Here is a 14,587-nt window from a genome sequence, read left to right on the forward strand (position 1 = left end):
CACCATTGTGTGCACAGCAAGATCCCATAAACAACAATGTGATAATGACCAGGTGTTTTAAAAACTGATGTTAATCGCGGGGTGAATATTGACCAGGATACCAGGGAACCCCACCCCCATCCCCCACCCTGCACCCCACCTATCTTCAAAATAGTGCAGTGGAGTCTTTTGCATCCACTGGACAGGGTAGACAGGGCTTTGTCTGAAAGACAACAGTGCAGCACTCACACAGTGCTGCACCTGGAGAGTCAGCCTACATTTTCTAGAACATAGAACAGTACAGCATAGGAACAGACCCTTTGACCACAGTGTTGTGCCAAACATGACGCCAAATTAAACTAATCCCTTCTGCCTGGCCTTGGTCCATATCCCTCTATTCTTCGCATATTCATGTGCTTATCTAAAGGCTCCTTAAATGCCCCTACCGTACCTGCCTCCACCACCACCCCTGACAGCGCGTTCCAGACACATACCACTCTCTGTGTAAAACATTTGCCCCTCACATCTCCTTTGAACTTTCCCCCCTCTCACCTTAAGTGGGTGCTCCATAGTGTTCGACATTTCAACTTTGGGAAAAAGATTCTGACTGTCAACCCTATCTATGTCTCTTATAATTTTACAGTCTTCTATCAGGTTGCCCATCACCCTCTTCCCCCATTGTCGAGATTGTCTGCCTCTGGGATGGAGAGCGATACCAACCCAGCCATGTTTGCCCCTCCCAGCACGAGCCAGAACTTCACGACAGGAGGGTGGGAGCTTTTCAGAAGGAGGCTATCCATTTCCGCTTTTTGCCTGAGTTTTACAGAGAGCTGGGAGTGCGCGAGCGTATGGTAGCGTCGACATTTACCTGAAAGGGGGCCATGGTGACCGGAAAGTTGTTATGTCCTTGGAGAGTGATGTTTATGTCTTTATCTGCCAGATTTAGGAACTGAATGTAACTTTCTGTAGCTGCGGGCTCAGGCATCACCGTGCTCTGAAAAATCAAAGGACATCAACGTGTTTTACTGCATTCAAATAGGAAAAATATATCCAGTTCCGCTGGCCGGCTAGACTTTCAAATCTGACTGACTGCGTGTATTTTTGGAACACAATCTAAAACATATTGGGTAGGATTTTACAGACTCGCTCGTTCCGAAACTGTAAAATCCCACCTGAGGTCAACAGACCTTTCCACGGTCTGCCTCCCGCCCACTCCGATTCCCGGGACGGGCAGGGTGGTACAATTCCAGCCATGGAATCACTAGAGTGCAGAAGGAGGCCATTCAGCCCATCGAGCGGTATGGTGGAGCAGTGGCTAACACTGCTGCCTCACGGCGCCAGGGACCCGGGTTCAATTCCAGCCTCGGGTCACTGTTTGTCTGGAGTTTGCACATTCTCCCCATGTCTGCGTGGGTTTCCTCCGGGTGCTCCGGTTTCCTCCCACAGTCCAAAGATGTGCAGGTGAGATTGATGTGCCATGAAAAATTGACCCTAGTGTCAGGGGGGCTAACTGGGGTAAATATATCGTGTTACGGGAATAGGGTGGGATTGTGGTCGGTGCAGACTCAATGGGCCGAATGGCCTCCTGCTGCATTGTAGGGATTCTAAGATTCTATGAGTCTGCACCAGCTCTCTGGCAGAGTATCTTACCCAGGCCCTCTCCCTGTACCCTGCACATTTACCATGGCTAATCACCAAACCTACGCACCTTGGGAATAACAGGCAATTTTACCATGGCCAATCCACCTAACCCGCACGTCTTTGGAGTGTGGGAGCAAACTAAAGCACCTGGAGGAAACCCATGCAGACATGGGGAGAACATGCAAACTCCACGCAGACAGTGACCCGAGGCCAGAATCGAACCCGGGTCCCTGGTGCTGTGAGGTAGCAGCGCTAACCACTGTGCCATCATGCTGCTTATTTTTTCTTTTTCCTTTCTTGAGATTTAGTTGTTCCTGACAAGACCAGCACTTGTTGTCCACCGCTAATCACCTTTGAACTGAGAGTCTCGCGTGGCCATTTCAGTGGACAGTTGAAAGTCAACCACATTGCTGTGGATCTGGAGTCACATGTAGGCCAGACTGGATAAGGACGGCAGATTTCCTTCCCTAAAGGACATTAGTGAACCAGGAGGGTTTTTCAAGAATCGATTGTGGTTTTATATGGTCACCATCACTGAGACTAGCTTTTCTTAAAAAAAACTCAGACTTATTAATTGAAATTAAACTCCACCAGCTGCCGTAATGGGATTTGAACCCATGTCCCTTACAGCATTAGCCTGGATTACTAGGCTAGTGACATCACCACTATGCTATTGCCTCTCCAACATGGGTACAATAGTGTGGTATAGTGAAGTTTGAGCTTGTGTTCAAGTCCCACCATGGCAGTTTAGGAATTAGAATTCAATTTTAAAAATCTAGATTTGTTGGGACTTTAGTTAAAAACCCAGCTGATTCACTCATTGGCTGGAATTTTACCATCCGCCACGGGAATCGAAGCGGGCAAGCGGCGGAACATGAAAAGGTTCATTGAACCTGGGCGGGATTTTACAGTTTCAGGATGAGTGAGGCCATAAAATCCCACCCATCACCCTTGGGGAAGATGATCTGGTCTGACCTAAATGTGACTCTTGTCCCATCCAGTATGATTGGTGCTAATACCAATAATTTTGTGCAGGGGAAGTATGGGTGGGATTTTACGGCCAGAAACTGTAAAACCCTGCCTGAGGTTAATGGACCTTCCCATTGTCCGCCCCTCACCCGCTCCGATTCCCGTGGCGGGCGGGCGGGCTGGTAAAATTCCGGCCAGTGGGTCTGAAGCTAGCCTGTACCTTAAACTGGTTTATTTCCCAGATGGGAAAGCAAAGTCACAGACTCTCCCAGTTCCTCCTCCCCTCAGCGTTTCAACTGGGTTTGAACCAATTGAACTAAATTCATTGAACAAAGAACAAAGAACAGTACAGCACAGGAACAGGCCCTTCGGCCCTCCAAGCCCGTGCCGCTCCCTGGTCCAAACTAGACCATTCTTTTGTATCCCTCCATTCCCACTCCCAACATTGAATGTTGGAGACCAATCAGGAGATGAGGAGGAATTTCTTCAGCCAGAGAGTGGTGAATCTATGGAACTCTTTGGGGCAGAAGGCTGTGGAGGTCAGGTCATTGAGTGTCTTTTAAGACAGAGATAGATAGGTTCTTGATTAAGAAGGGAATCAGGGGTTATGGGGAAAAGGCAGGGGAATGGGGATGAGAAAAAAATCAGCCATGATTGAATGGCGGAGCAGACTCGTTGGTCTGAGTGGCCTAATTCTGCTCCTATGTCTTATGGTCTTAGGAGAATGTTGCAATAGTCAAGTCTGGGAGTAACAAAAGCATGGATGAGGTTTTCAGCAGTAGATGACCTGGCCTAGGGGTGAAGGTGGGCATTGTTACAGGGGTAGGAATAGGCAGTCTTAGTGATGACGCAAATATGTGGTTGTAAGTTCATAATGAGGTCAAATATGTTTGCAAACAGACTGTTTCAGTCTCGGACTGTTGCCAATTAATTAGGGCCAATTAATTTTTATGACTGAGAAATTAGATATGAGACATTAGAATCATACAGGCCAGAAGGAGGCCATTCAGCCCATCGTGCCTGCACTGCCTCTTTGAAAGAACTATCTAACTAGTCCCCCGTTCACGGATCTTTCCCCCAAAACTCTGCAGGGGAGTTTTCCATCTCAACTATTGATCCAATTCCCTTTTGAAAGTTCCTGTTGAACCTGCTTGCACCTTTTCTGGAAGTGCATTCCAGATCGGAACAACTTGCTGCATAACAAGTATCATTTCCCCTCCTGTGTTCTCTGTTCCGTGACCCTGCTGCCTCCCTCAGCTACTATTCTTCCCGCTCGGTCCAGTTTTCCCAGCTCTAGCTGCTGCGTGCACAGCGACTCCAATCGAAGGTTCTCTGAGATCACCCGCCACGGACTGGGCACCGTTCTGCTCGTACCTGAACTTCGATCTCCACAGCGGTCGCTGCCACGAACGCCACTGCTGCCAGGATCATCCCGATTGTCATACGCTTGAGGGGCCTAGGGAGCCATGAAGAAACATAAGAAGGTTTGCAACTCAAGGAGACTTAGGACAAGATGATTAGCATTAGGAGCAGGGGTGGACCACATGACTCTGCTCCCCCTTTCAACGTGAGCATGGCTGATCTCCGACCTCAATTCCACTTTCCCAGGCGCTCCCTTTGATTTCAAGGGACCAAAATCCAGCCTATCAAGGTTGAAAAATGATGGAGTGTGCACACCCTTCCAGGGCAGAGAATCTCAAAGATTCTCTTTCAAAGACCCCACAGAGTGAAGAAAGTTCTCCTCATCTCGCTCCTAAATGATCAGCCCCTTATCCTGAGACTGCTTGGACCTCCCAGCCTCTTATGGAGGTGATCTGAAACGTCAGCTGGAGAATTCACAAGACCTCCATGTTGCCGCTTTTCCTACAGAAACCCTACAGGAGGCCATTCGGCCCACCGTGTCTGCACTGACTCTCTGAAAGAACATCCTACCCAGGCCCTCCCCTCCACCCTATCCCCATAATCCCGCACATTTCCCATGGTTAATCCCTCTAACCTACTCATTTTAGGACACTGAGGGGCAATTTAGCATGGCTAATCCATCCAACTTGCATATCTTTGGACTGTGGGAGGAAACCGGAACACCCGGAGGAAACATATGCGGACATGGGGAGAACGTGCAAACTCCACACAGACTGTCACCTGGGGCTGGAATCGAACCCGGGCCCCTGTGTGGCAGCAGTACTAACCACTGTGCCATCGTGCCGTCCAAATTGGGGCTCAGGTGTTAGCCAATCACACTTTTAATCTGTAAGCACTGACAATTGAGATGTAAATAAGGAATTTACCCTTTTCACCACCTGAGCACAATGGAGTTGAAGGCTGAGAATTTTTAATTAATGAATGGGGAGCCAGCATTGTTCGACAGACACGTGTGTGAAGGATGAAAGGGAATTGGTGCGATTTAGGAGATAGACAGAGTTTTGGAAAAGTTTGAGTCTACAGAATGTCGAAAATCCACCAAGGACAGCAGATAGATTGTCAGATTGGGAAAAAGTAACCTAACTCAGAAATTTGGATGGTTTATGTATATAGAATAATGAAAACTTGGGAGTGAGTTACTGGTTGGAATCTAATCAACGATTCCAGATGGCTTACATATAGAATAATGGATACTTGGGAGTGAGTTACTGGCTGGAATCTAATCAACGATTCCAGATGGTTTACGTACAGAATAATGGATACCTGGGAGTGAGTTACAGAATGGAATGCAGTTGAGGGATTTATGAGCAAGCCCTCGGCATGAGTTGTATTACAGTATAGAAGTTACTCTGTTGCCTGTTATTTATTAGAAATGACATCACAATTTATGCACAGGGGTTTTACTGGGAAGCTTTTCAGCTTTTTGTGCTGTTCCTTCACATTCTTGCAGTCTGATGCAATTGAAGATTACAAGTGGGACTTCCAAACGACAGGTCTATGGAGATGCAATATGCAGTGGGGTTAGCTGGAAAGCTGCTGTCCCATCCAGTTTCAAATGGATCTGTTGATAAACTGCATTCTTTAAGAATGTACAAAATCGAAGCTGGGGCAGGCCATTCAGCCACTGGAGCCTTCACTTGACCTCTGAGTATTCTCTCCATGCTCAATAGAAAATAAATAAATCATCAACATTTCTTGTTAAAAAGGTTTGGCGCCTGTTCCCAACAGAGGTTACTGAGAATACTAAAATGTTTCTTTAATATAGCCGTGGAGTTTCTGTGGTATTTATATTTTGAACCCATTGAGGTGAGGTGACTATGTTAGTATCAGATAGCCATTTGAGAGAGGTGCATTGTAACTAACCCAAGCCAAACTTAGGGGGAGGTGATGGCCCAGTGGTATTAACGCTAGACTATTAATCCAGCGACTCAGCTAATGTTCTGGGGACCCGGGTTCGAACCCCCCGGCAGATGGTGGGATTTGAGTTCAATAAAAAATATCTGAAATTAAGAATCTAGTTGTGAGACTTCTTACTGTGCTTACCCCAGTCCAACGCCAGCATCTCCACATTAAGAATCTACCCATGAAACCATTGCTGATTGTCAGAAAAACCCATCTGATTCACGAATGTCCTTTAGGGAAGGAAATCTGCTGTCCTTATCCGGTCTGGCCTACATGTGACTCCAGAGCCACAGCAATGTGGTTGACTCTCAACTGCCCTCCAAGGACAACTAAGGATGGGCAATAAATGCTGGCCCAGCCAGCGACGCCCATGTCCCATGAATGAATAAAAAAATCCTCAATGAGATGTCCCAAGATGGATGGAGGATGCCATTCAGCACACCTTCCTACATGCTCCTTATTTACCCCCTTACATAGCTCAGTGTCAAATTTTGCTTGATAATGATCCTGTCAAGCGCCTTGAGATGTTTAGTACATTAAAGACACGATCAACCCAAATTGTTCTTGAAGTGCGGTGTTGACCACACTTCAAAAGCACTTCATTGATGGTGGGGTAAAGTACATTAGGAGTGTCCAAAGGTTGTGAAAGGCGCTATATAAATACAAGTCTTTATCTTGAATATTGCTGAAATGAGATACATGTTCTCAAAGCTTTCTGTCTTGCACTTCCACAGACAGGAGTATTCCACAGAATCATAGAATCCCACAGTGCAGAAGGAGGCCATTCGGCCCCATTGATCCTGCACTGACAACAATCCCACCCAGGTCCTATCCCTGTAACCGCACATAGTTACCCCGCTAATCCCCCTGATATTAACGGGCAATTTAGCATGGCTAATCAACCTAACCTGCACATTTTTGGACTGTGGGAGGAGCACCCGGAGGAAACCCACGCAGACACGGGGAGAACGTGCAAACTCCACACACACAGTGACCCAAGTCAGGAATCGAACCCGGTCGCCGGCGCTGTGAGGGAGCAGTGCTAACCACTGTGCCACCGTGCCACCCAATTCCAAATTCTTGAAGTTATTCCGCCACTCAATTAGATCATGGCTGAGTTGAATCTTAATTCTGTCTACCTGCCTTAATACTCTGACAAAAATCTCTCAGTAACAGCTTTGAAACTCCCAGCATCCACAGCTTTTTGGGGTAGAGAGCTCGAGGATATTTTCGAGGTGGGCACAGTTAGCAAGGCCAGCATTTACTGTCCGTCCCAAATTGCCCTCCAGGGGGTGGCATCGAGCGATCTTCATGAACTGTCGCAGTCCACATAGTGTAGGTACACCCACAGTGCTGTTAGGGTGCCGGAAAGGGCAGCACAGTGACACAGTGGTTAGCACTGCTGCCTCACAGCGCCAGGGCCCCGGGTTCGATTCCCGGCTTGGGTCACTGTCTGTGCGGAAGCTGCGTGTTCTCCCCGTGTCTGCGTGGGTTTCCTCCGGATGCTCCAGCTTCCTCCCACAGTCCAGAGATGTGCAGGTTAGGTGGATTGACCATGGTAAATTGCCCCTTGGTGTCCCAAGAGATGTAGGTTAGCGGGATTAGTGGGGTAAATATGTGTGGTCAATGGGATAGGGCAGGGGTGGGCCTTGGAAGGATGCTCTGTCAGAGTCAGTGCAGACTCGATGGGCCGAATGGTAATATAATTCCATGTCAGGACAGTATGTGGCTTCAAGGGAAGTTGGGGGTGGTTGCGTTCCCATGCGCCTGCTGCTTTTGTTCACCTGGTGGTGGGTTCAGGAGGTGGCCCATTTATGGGCGGCTCCCTTTAATTCACTCTCGCAAATGCATGGCTTACTCCAACAATTTACAGACACGCGTGCCAACACTGTGCCACGGCTGTGGTATGGCATCCAGTTCTGGTCACTTTATAGAGAGAGTATGATTGCACTCAAGAGGGTACCAGTAAGATTCACAAGGCCATGGCCATCAAACGTTGAGGAAAAATTGGATATTTTGGGGTTATTTTCTTTGGAATTGAGGAGGCTGAGGGAAGATTTAATTGTGGCATATGAAATAATGAGAGGCCCAGGTAGTGTGAATAGGAAGGGCTTATTCCCCATAGCAGAGAAGTCAATCAAGTAAAGTTTATTTATTAGTCACAAGTAAGGCTTACATTAACATTGCAATGAAGTTACTGTGAAATTCCCCTAGTCGCCACACTCTGGCACCTGTTCGGGTCAATGCACCCTAACCAGCATGTCTTTCAGACTGTGGGAGGAAACCGGAGCACCCGGAGGAAACCCACACAGACACGGGGAGAACATGCAAACTCCACACAGACAGTGGCCCAAGCCAGGAATCAAACCCAGGTCACTGGTGCTGTGAGGCAGCAGTGCTAACCACTGTGCCACCGTGCCGCCCTATATAATAACCGGGGGATAGATTTAAAATAACTGGCAGAGGGATTAGATGAATTGGGCCTGGAACTCACAGCCTGAAAGACTGGGAGAGGCAGAAATCCCCTGAACACACTCAAGGATATACACATGAGGTGCCAGAACCTATGGGGTTACAGGCCAAGAACTGGAAAGTGGGATTAGAGTGCATACCCCTCTACTAGCCAGCATGGATATGATGGGCCGAATGGCCTCCTTTTACACTGTAAATGTTCTATGTTTACATTTCTATCTTTTCCTCATTTAGTTCAGGCAATTTACCGAGAATTGCGAGAGAAAGTGTAACTTAAAGGCTTATAAATACTTACGTCAAGTCGATGTTGCATTTCCTAAAGAGAGGATAGATTCCCATATCAAAGATTGGAATAAAAGTAACAATCAAAAGGGCATTAATAGTCTGTGGAAGAAAACAAAAGCCACAAGTAAAAGGAATTAGTAGGAATAATTGATCTGGAGACTTGTATTTACCACACTCTCAGGAACCCTTCACAGTAACAACGTTTAGTGGGAAAGACAAATGCCTATATCACCATATACCCAATGTAGATGGCTGCCATCAGAAGGGTAAGCTTTAATGGGGAGAGCTGGAGAATTGAGTGGATTCATAGAATCATAGAATCCCTACAGTGTAGTGTGTGTTAGCATCTTAATGTTGGCAATGCACTGAAAGTGGAGTTGGGTTTGTTCTGAGCTGATTAGATTTGATTTTGTAGAAACCATAGAAATCCTACAGTGCAGAAGGAGGCCATTCGGCCCATCAACTCTGCATCGATAACAATCCCATCCAGCCCCTAGCCCCGTTAGAATACATATTTATCCTACTAATCACCCTGACACTAATGGACAATTTATCATGGCTAATCCACCTAACCAGCACGTCTTTCGGACTTTGAGAGGAAACTGGAGCACCTGGAGGAAACCCACGCAGACATGGGGAGAAGGTGTAGACTCCGCACATACAGTCACCCAAGCTAGGAATTGAACCCGGGGCCCTGGCGCTGTGAGGCAACAGTGCTAACTGCTGTAAGGCAACAGTGCTAACCACTGTGCCACTGTGCTGCCATGCCACAGTGGGGGGGAATATCCAGAAAGCAAACAGCTGAACCCATCAACAGTAACGTGATGAAGACCAGATCTTTGGTTTCAATTTTGTTGATTGAGGGATAGGTTTTGGTTGGGACATCAGGGATAACTCCACTGCTCTTATTCCAAAGAGTGCTCCAGGGATCTGTTACGCCCACCTGAGAGAGTGCTCCTTAGGCAGCACCCATGACCGCTACCACCTAGAAGGAGAAGGACAGCAGATACCCAGGAACTCCAACACCTGGAGGTTCCCCTCCAAGTCACTGACCATCCTGACATGGCAATATATTGCCGTTCCTTCACTGTCACTGGGTCAGAATCCTGGAATTCCCTTGCTAACAGCACTGTGGGTGTATCTACACCTCAGGGACTTCAGTGGTTCAAGAAGGCAGCTCACCACCACCTGCTCAAGGGCAAGTAGGGGATGGGCAATAAATGATGGTCTAGCCAGTGACGTCTCGTGAATGAATAAGAGAAAAGTTAGTTTGAGGCTGGGGAGACATTTGGATTGGAAAAATTGGAATAATTTTAAAAAAATATTTATTTAATATTTATTGAATGGATAGCCAAGTGACAGCATCAGCAACATTTCACTTTGATTTTACAATAATGTAATTGTCAAGAAGTTAGAACACCTTCCACCTCACCTGCATCTGGTCGGGTTGTATGATAAAACCACCCTGAAATAGGAGCATTCAGAGAGTTAATGTCAGTTTGATGTGTGGATGTTTAATTAAGATCTGATTTAGCATGAGAGCGCTGGAAAAGATACAAGATATACTTACAAAGTTTGAATTCATCCTGGTTGCCTGCAGAGTCCATCGAGATCCCTGGGTACAAATTAACATAACGTTATTGGCTGGCTCTGCACGTTAAACTTTCACTCACATAGTGATTTTCATAAACTCAACGGCCTCCCAAAGTGCTTTAACAGCCAATGAAAAGCCAAGAATTACTCTGCTTGTTATAATCTTGGCAATTTGCAGACAACAAGCTCCCACAAACAGGAAGGAGTTAAATATCCAGAGTGTGACGCTACTGTGCCTTTAAGAAATGTATTTTTTAAATCATGTTCTCTGCAGTTATAAGCAGCTTTGTTTTTTTTTTCATTGTGGCACTAGCTGTCTGATTAGAGGTCCTTTTATTGCTGCTTAAATGGTTTAAATGGGGTTTTGTTTATTTTTAATCTGGGCCTAATGCACTTTCTGGGAGTTTATGATCTTTTGAATTACTGTGGGAAGAATGATTGACAGGTCAGATGGGGCAGGGTTTTTTTTCTCTCCCAAGAGAATTTTCACTTTCAGTTTTGGTTGTTGGTAGTTAGAAGGTGTTTGGACTTCAGACTGGATGCAGTGGTCTGTCTCTCTCTCTCTCTCCCTGGTGTTTTGAGAAGCTGTTCTGACTTCAAGCTTGCCTGGGAGTGTGTCAAGAAAGCTGCAGAATCCAACAACAAAATGTGAGCATCCTTGTTTTCTGTGCTAAACTTGTGGCAGGTGTACACTTATACGGAGTTTTGTTGTGTTGGAACAGTGCATTTATTGTTAAGGTTTATGCAATATCATGGTTGTTTTTTTTCTTGTTTGTAATTGGTAAAAACTATTGCTAATTTTCTTTCTATAAATGTTAACTATATTCTTAAATAAACTTTGCTTGATAAAAGCTCCCTAGTGGGTCATTTGAATCATACCTGCAATGAAACATTTCATGCTTACCCGCATCAAATTCAAATTGCAAAAGTTATGGTCCAGGCAGACTCCATAAAATACCTTGGAGTTTTTGACATGGATGATAACACGTGGATCTGCTTTATTTAGTTATATTGGTTAAGGAATGAGATCTCACAATGTACTGGACCAATAATTTCAGCATTATTCAGAAGACTTTCTGAACCTTGGAATCCTCTCACTTTAGCTCAAAGTAAAGTTTATTTAGTAGTCATAAGTAGGCTTACATTAACACTGCAGTGGAGTTACTCTGAAAATCCCCTAGTCGCCACACTCCGGCGCCTGTTCGGATACACGGAGGGAGAATTTAGCAGGGCCAGTGCAACTAACCAGCACGTCTTTTGGACTGTGGGAGAAACCGGAGCACCCGGAGGAAACCCACGCAGACACGGGGAGAATGTGCAGACTCCACACAGACAGTGACACAAGCTGAGAATCGAATCCAGGTCCCTTGCGCTGTGAGGCAGCAGTGCTAACCACTGTACCACCGTACCTCCCAGCTCAGTGAAGCTGTGATCACTTTACCAGCACTGTAATCTTCCGTTTGAAACTTACAACTTGCTTGCCAGTTTCAGCTTGTCACTGAGCAACGTACAGCCGGGATGTAGCACTGTGGCCCTGGCGTCATTCGGGAAATGATACCACTTTGTCCCTGTCTGGCTGTCTCTGGGATAAGTGCTAACATTGGGCCATCGAGCGATGGCCGACCTGCAGCCTACTTTTTATGACTCCTGATTGATGTCAACAGAAACGAGCATCGGGATTGGTGTAGAACGGGCTGCTCACTCGCTATTACCCAGATTGCTCTATTCCACAAAGTCATGATCTATTCCTGTCAGCGAACATCAATGTTCCCTGTAAAATCTCATTGGATGCAGGGCCAGTTTTATTCAATCCGTGGCACCTTGAAAGTGTTTGTGCAATGGCGCACAAACGGAAGAGAACAAGGCTCATGCCGTATCTTCCTGGCCACTGCGCAACCGTGCGCATGCTCGGTTTTAAGAGAATGTTGGTGGTCATTCCCAAAGGTCATCAAAATGGACTCCCACTGATGTGAATTATGTAGACTTTACCGCAGAGAGAGGGACGTTTTATCCAACTGGATATTATAGAATCATAGAATCTACAGCACAGAAGGAGGCCATTAGGCAATCCCACCCAGGTCCTATCCCCGCAACCCTACATATTTACCTTCCGAGTCCCCCTGACCCTAAGGAACAATTTAGCATGGCCAATCAACCTAACCCGCACATCTTTGGATTGTGGGAGGAAACCGGAGCACCTGGAGGAAACCCATGCAGACACGGGGAGAACATACAAACTCCATACAGACAGTGTGCCGAGGTTTATGTTACACTCAAGTCTCCTCTCACTTTACTCCATCTCAACCTATCGGTGCATCCTCCTAATTTTCCTTTTTCATCCTCGTGTACTTATCCAGATTCCCCTCAGATGCACGTTGTCAATTATCAAAGGTAAAGTCCCAGGTGACAATAGGCTGCTCTGCCGTTTGAGGGCGGGAGAACTGACTGGTGGTGATTTAATCTGAGGGTTACCTCAGGTGAAGGGCAAGGTTGAGAAGGAGGGGCCTTCATGAATAACCTCAGTCGGTGCGGGAATTGAACCCACGCTGTTGGCATCGCTCCACATAACGAACCAGCCATCCAAGCTAACCAGCCCCCAAAGTCAATGAATAAGTTCAATAATGAAAAGCTGGATTCGAGGCTGATGGGCCGAATGGCCTCCTCACTGCTGAAAATCTCTATGATTCTATGATTAGTCATGTGAAACTGCTGGACTTCCAAAGAGTAAGCGGTGACTTGATTGAAACACATAACATCCTGAGGGGCCTGACAGGGTGGGTGTAGAAAGGATAGTTTCTTTAGTGGGAGAATAGGGGTCACTGTTTAACAATAAGGGGTCGCCCATTTGAGACAGAAATGAGGAGGAGTTTTTTTCTCTCAGATAGTCGTGAGTCTCTGGAACTCTCTTCCTCAAAAGGCAGTGGGAGTAGAATCTTTGAATATTTTGAAGGCAGAGCTGGATAGATTCTTGATTAACAAAGGGGGAATGAAGAGTTATCAGGGGTCGGCAGGAATGTGGAGTTGAGGTTAGAATTGGATTGGCCATGATCTTATTGAATGGCGGAGCAGGCTCGAGGGGCTGAGTGGCCTACTCCTGCTCCTAAGTTTTATGTTTGTTCTGTGGGAAATTTTCTAGACGTCTGTCCTTCATTAATTATCCTCTGCTTGGAAAAAGGTGCCTCCTTCTTGCATTGCCTCACCATGGAGTCATGTCCCAGCTTTATCCTGCCTGTCTTATCCATTACCATCTTTACTTTTACAAGTTGCCTCCTTGATGACCTTCTGTTGAAGCAAAAGAGCTCAAGTTTCTCAAATCTATGCTTGGGTTAGCACTGCTGCCTCACGGTGCCAGGGACCCGGGTTCGATTCCCAGCTGTGGTCACCATCTGTGCAGAGTCTGCGTGTTCACCCAGTGTCTGCGTGAGTTTCCTCCGGGTGCCCTGGTTTCCTCCCACAGTCCGAACGATGTGCTGGTTAGGTGCATTGGCAGTGCTAAATTCTCCCTCAGTGTACCCGAACAGGCACCGGACTGTGGTGACTGGGTGATTTTCACAGTGACTTCATTGCAGTGTTAATGTAAGCTTACTTGTGACTAATAAATAAATAAACTCAGGTTTGTGCGATGGAAAATGAAATTAGAATGGTTGGGTGGTTTGTCTTTGAGCAGCACAGACGCAATGGACTGAAGAGCCTTTTCTTTGCTGTAGACCTCTACGACTCTATGACTCACACAAATTCCTTTCAAATATTGAACTGTGGTTTCAAATAGGCAGAGCAGCTGATTCTTTTTTTGTTGGGACCCCAACAAACCCCCCAGATGAGTAAGTTCTTTACCTGTTGGTCAAACAAAGCCCAGAACATTGGAAGAGGAAGATAAAGGAACAGGACTCGGGTAACCATCTTAATTTCTTTGATCAGCTGTTTCTGTGAGAAAATAAACGTATTTACAAATTAATTTTTTTTACAAATAGAATTATTTCGAAGAGATGCACGCTAAAGTGTTCAAAATTTTCAACGAAAGGGTTTGACGTAACTGGATATTTTTCCCTTGCCCAATCAAGCCAATGCTCCCTCTTTGGATACGTTTTTCCACGATGTCTCCACCGATTGGCGATTGAAAACTGTAAGAGAAGACAATTCTGTTTAAAACCTGAGTCCTGGAGTGAACGTTTAGTCAGAACATTGTCCAAGAATTTGTGACAGATTACCCGTCAAGTTTAGTCGCTCATTGCCTCTGGGAAAGTCACTTCCTGAATAGACTTTTTTTCCTAAAGAATACCTTTCTGACTCACGTGCATTACGGTGCTCAAGCAGACACGAACAT

General features: G+C 46.2%; 1 protein-coding gene across 1 annotated transcript in view; it reads right to left on the minus strand.

Annotated features, from left to right (window-relative positions):
* slc15a2 (solute carrier family 15 member 2) overlaps positions 1-14,587 on the minus strand; it is a 77,378-nt gene that overhangs the window by 29,455 nt on the left and 33,336 nt on the right. Inside the window, exons 11-17 of the mRNA XM_078227864.1 lie at positions 14,298-14,384; positions 14,098-14,187; positions 10,241-10,285; positions 10,103-10,135; positions 8,681-8,769; positions 3,964-4,045; positions 848-973 (exon numbers count right to left, since the gene is read on the minus strand). Coding sequence (XP_078083990.1) covers positions 848-973; positions 3,964-4,045; positions 8,681-8,769; positions 10,103-10,135; positions 10,241-10,285; positions 14,098-14,187; positions 14,298-14,384 — 552 coding nt within the window. The remainder of the gene's footprint in view (positions 1-847; positions 974-3,963; positions 4,046-8,680; positions 8,770-10,102; positions 10,136-10,240; positions 10,286-14,097; positions 14,188-14,297; positions 14,385-14,587) is intronic.

Source organism: Mustelus asterias, chromosome 14, assembly GCF_964213995.1.
Source record: "Mustelus asterias chromosome 14, sMusAst1.hap1.1, whole genome shotgun sequence".
Taxonomy (NCBI): domain Eukaryota; kingdom Metazoa; phylum Chordata; class Chondrichthyes; order Carcharhiniformes; family Triakidae; genus Mustelus; species Mustelus asterias.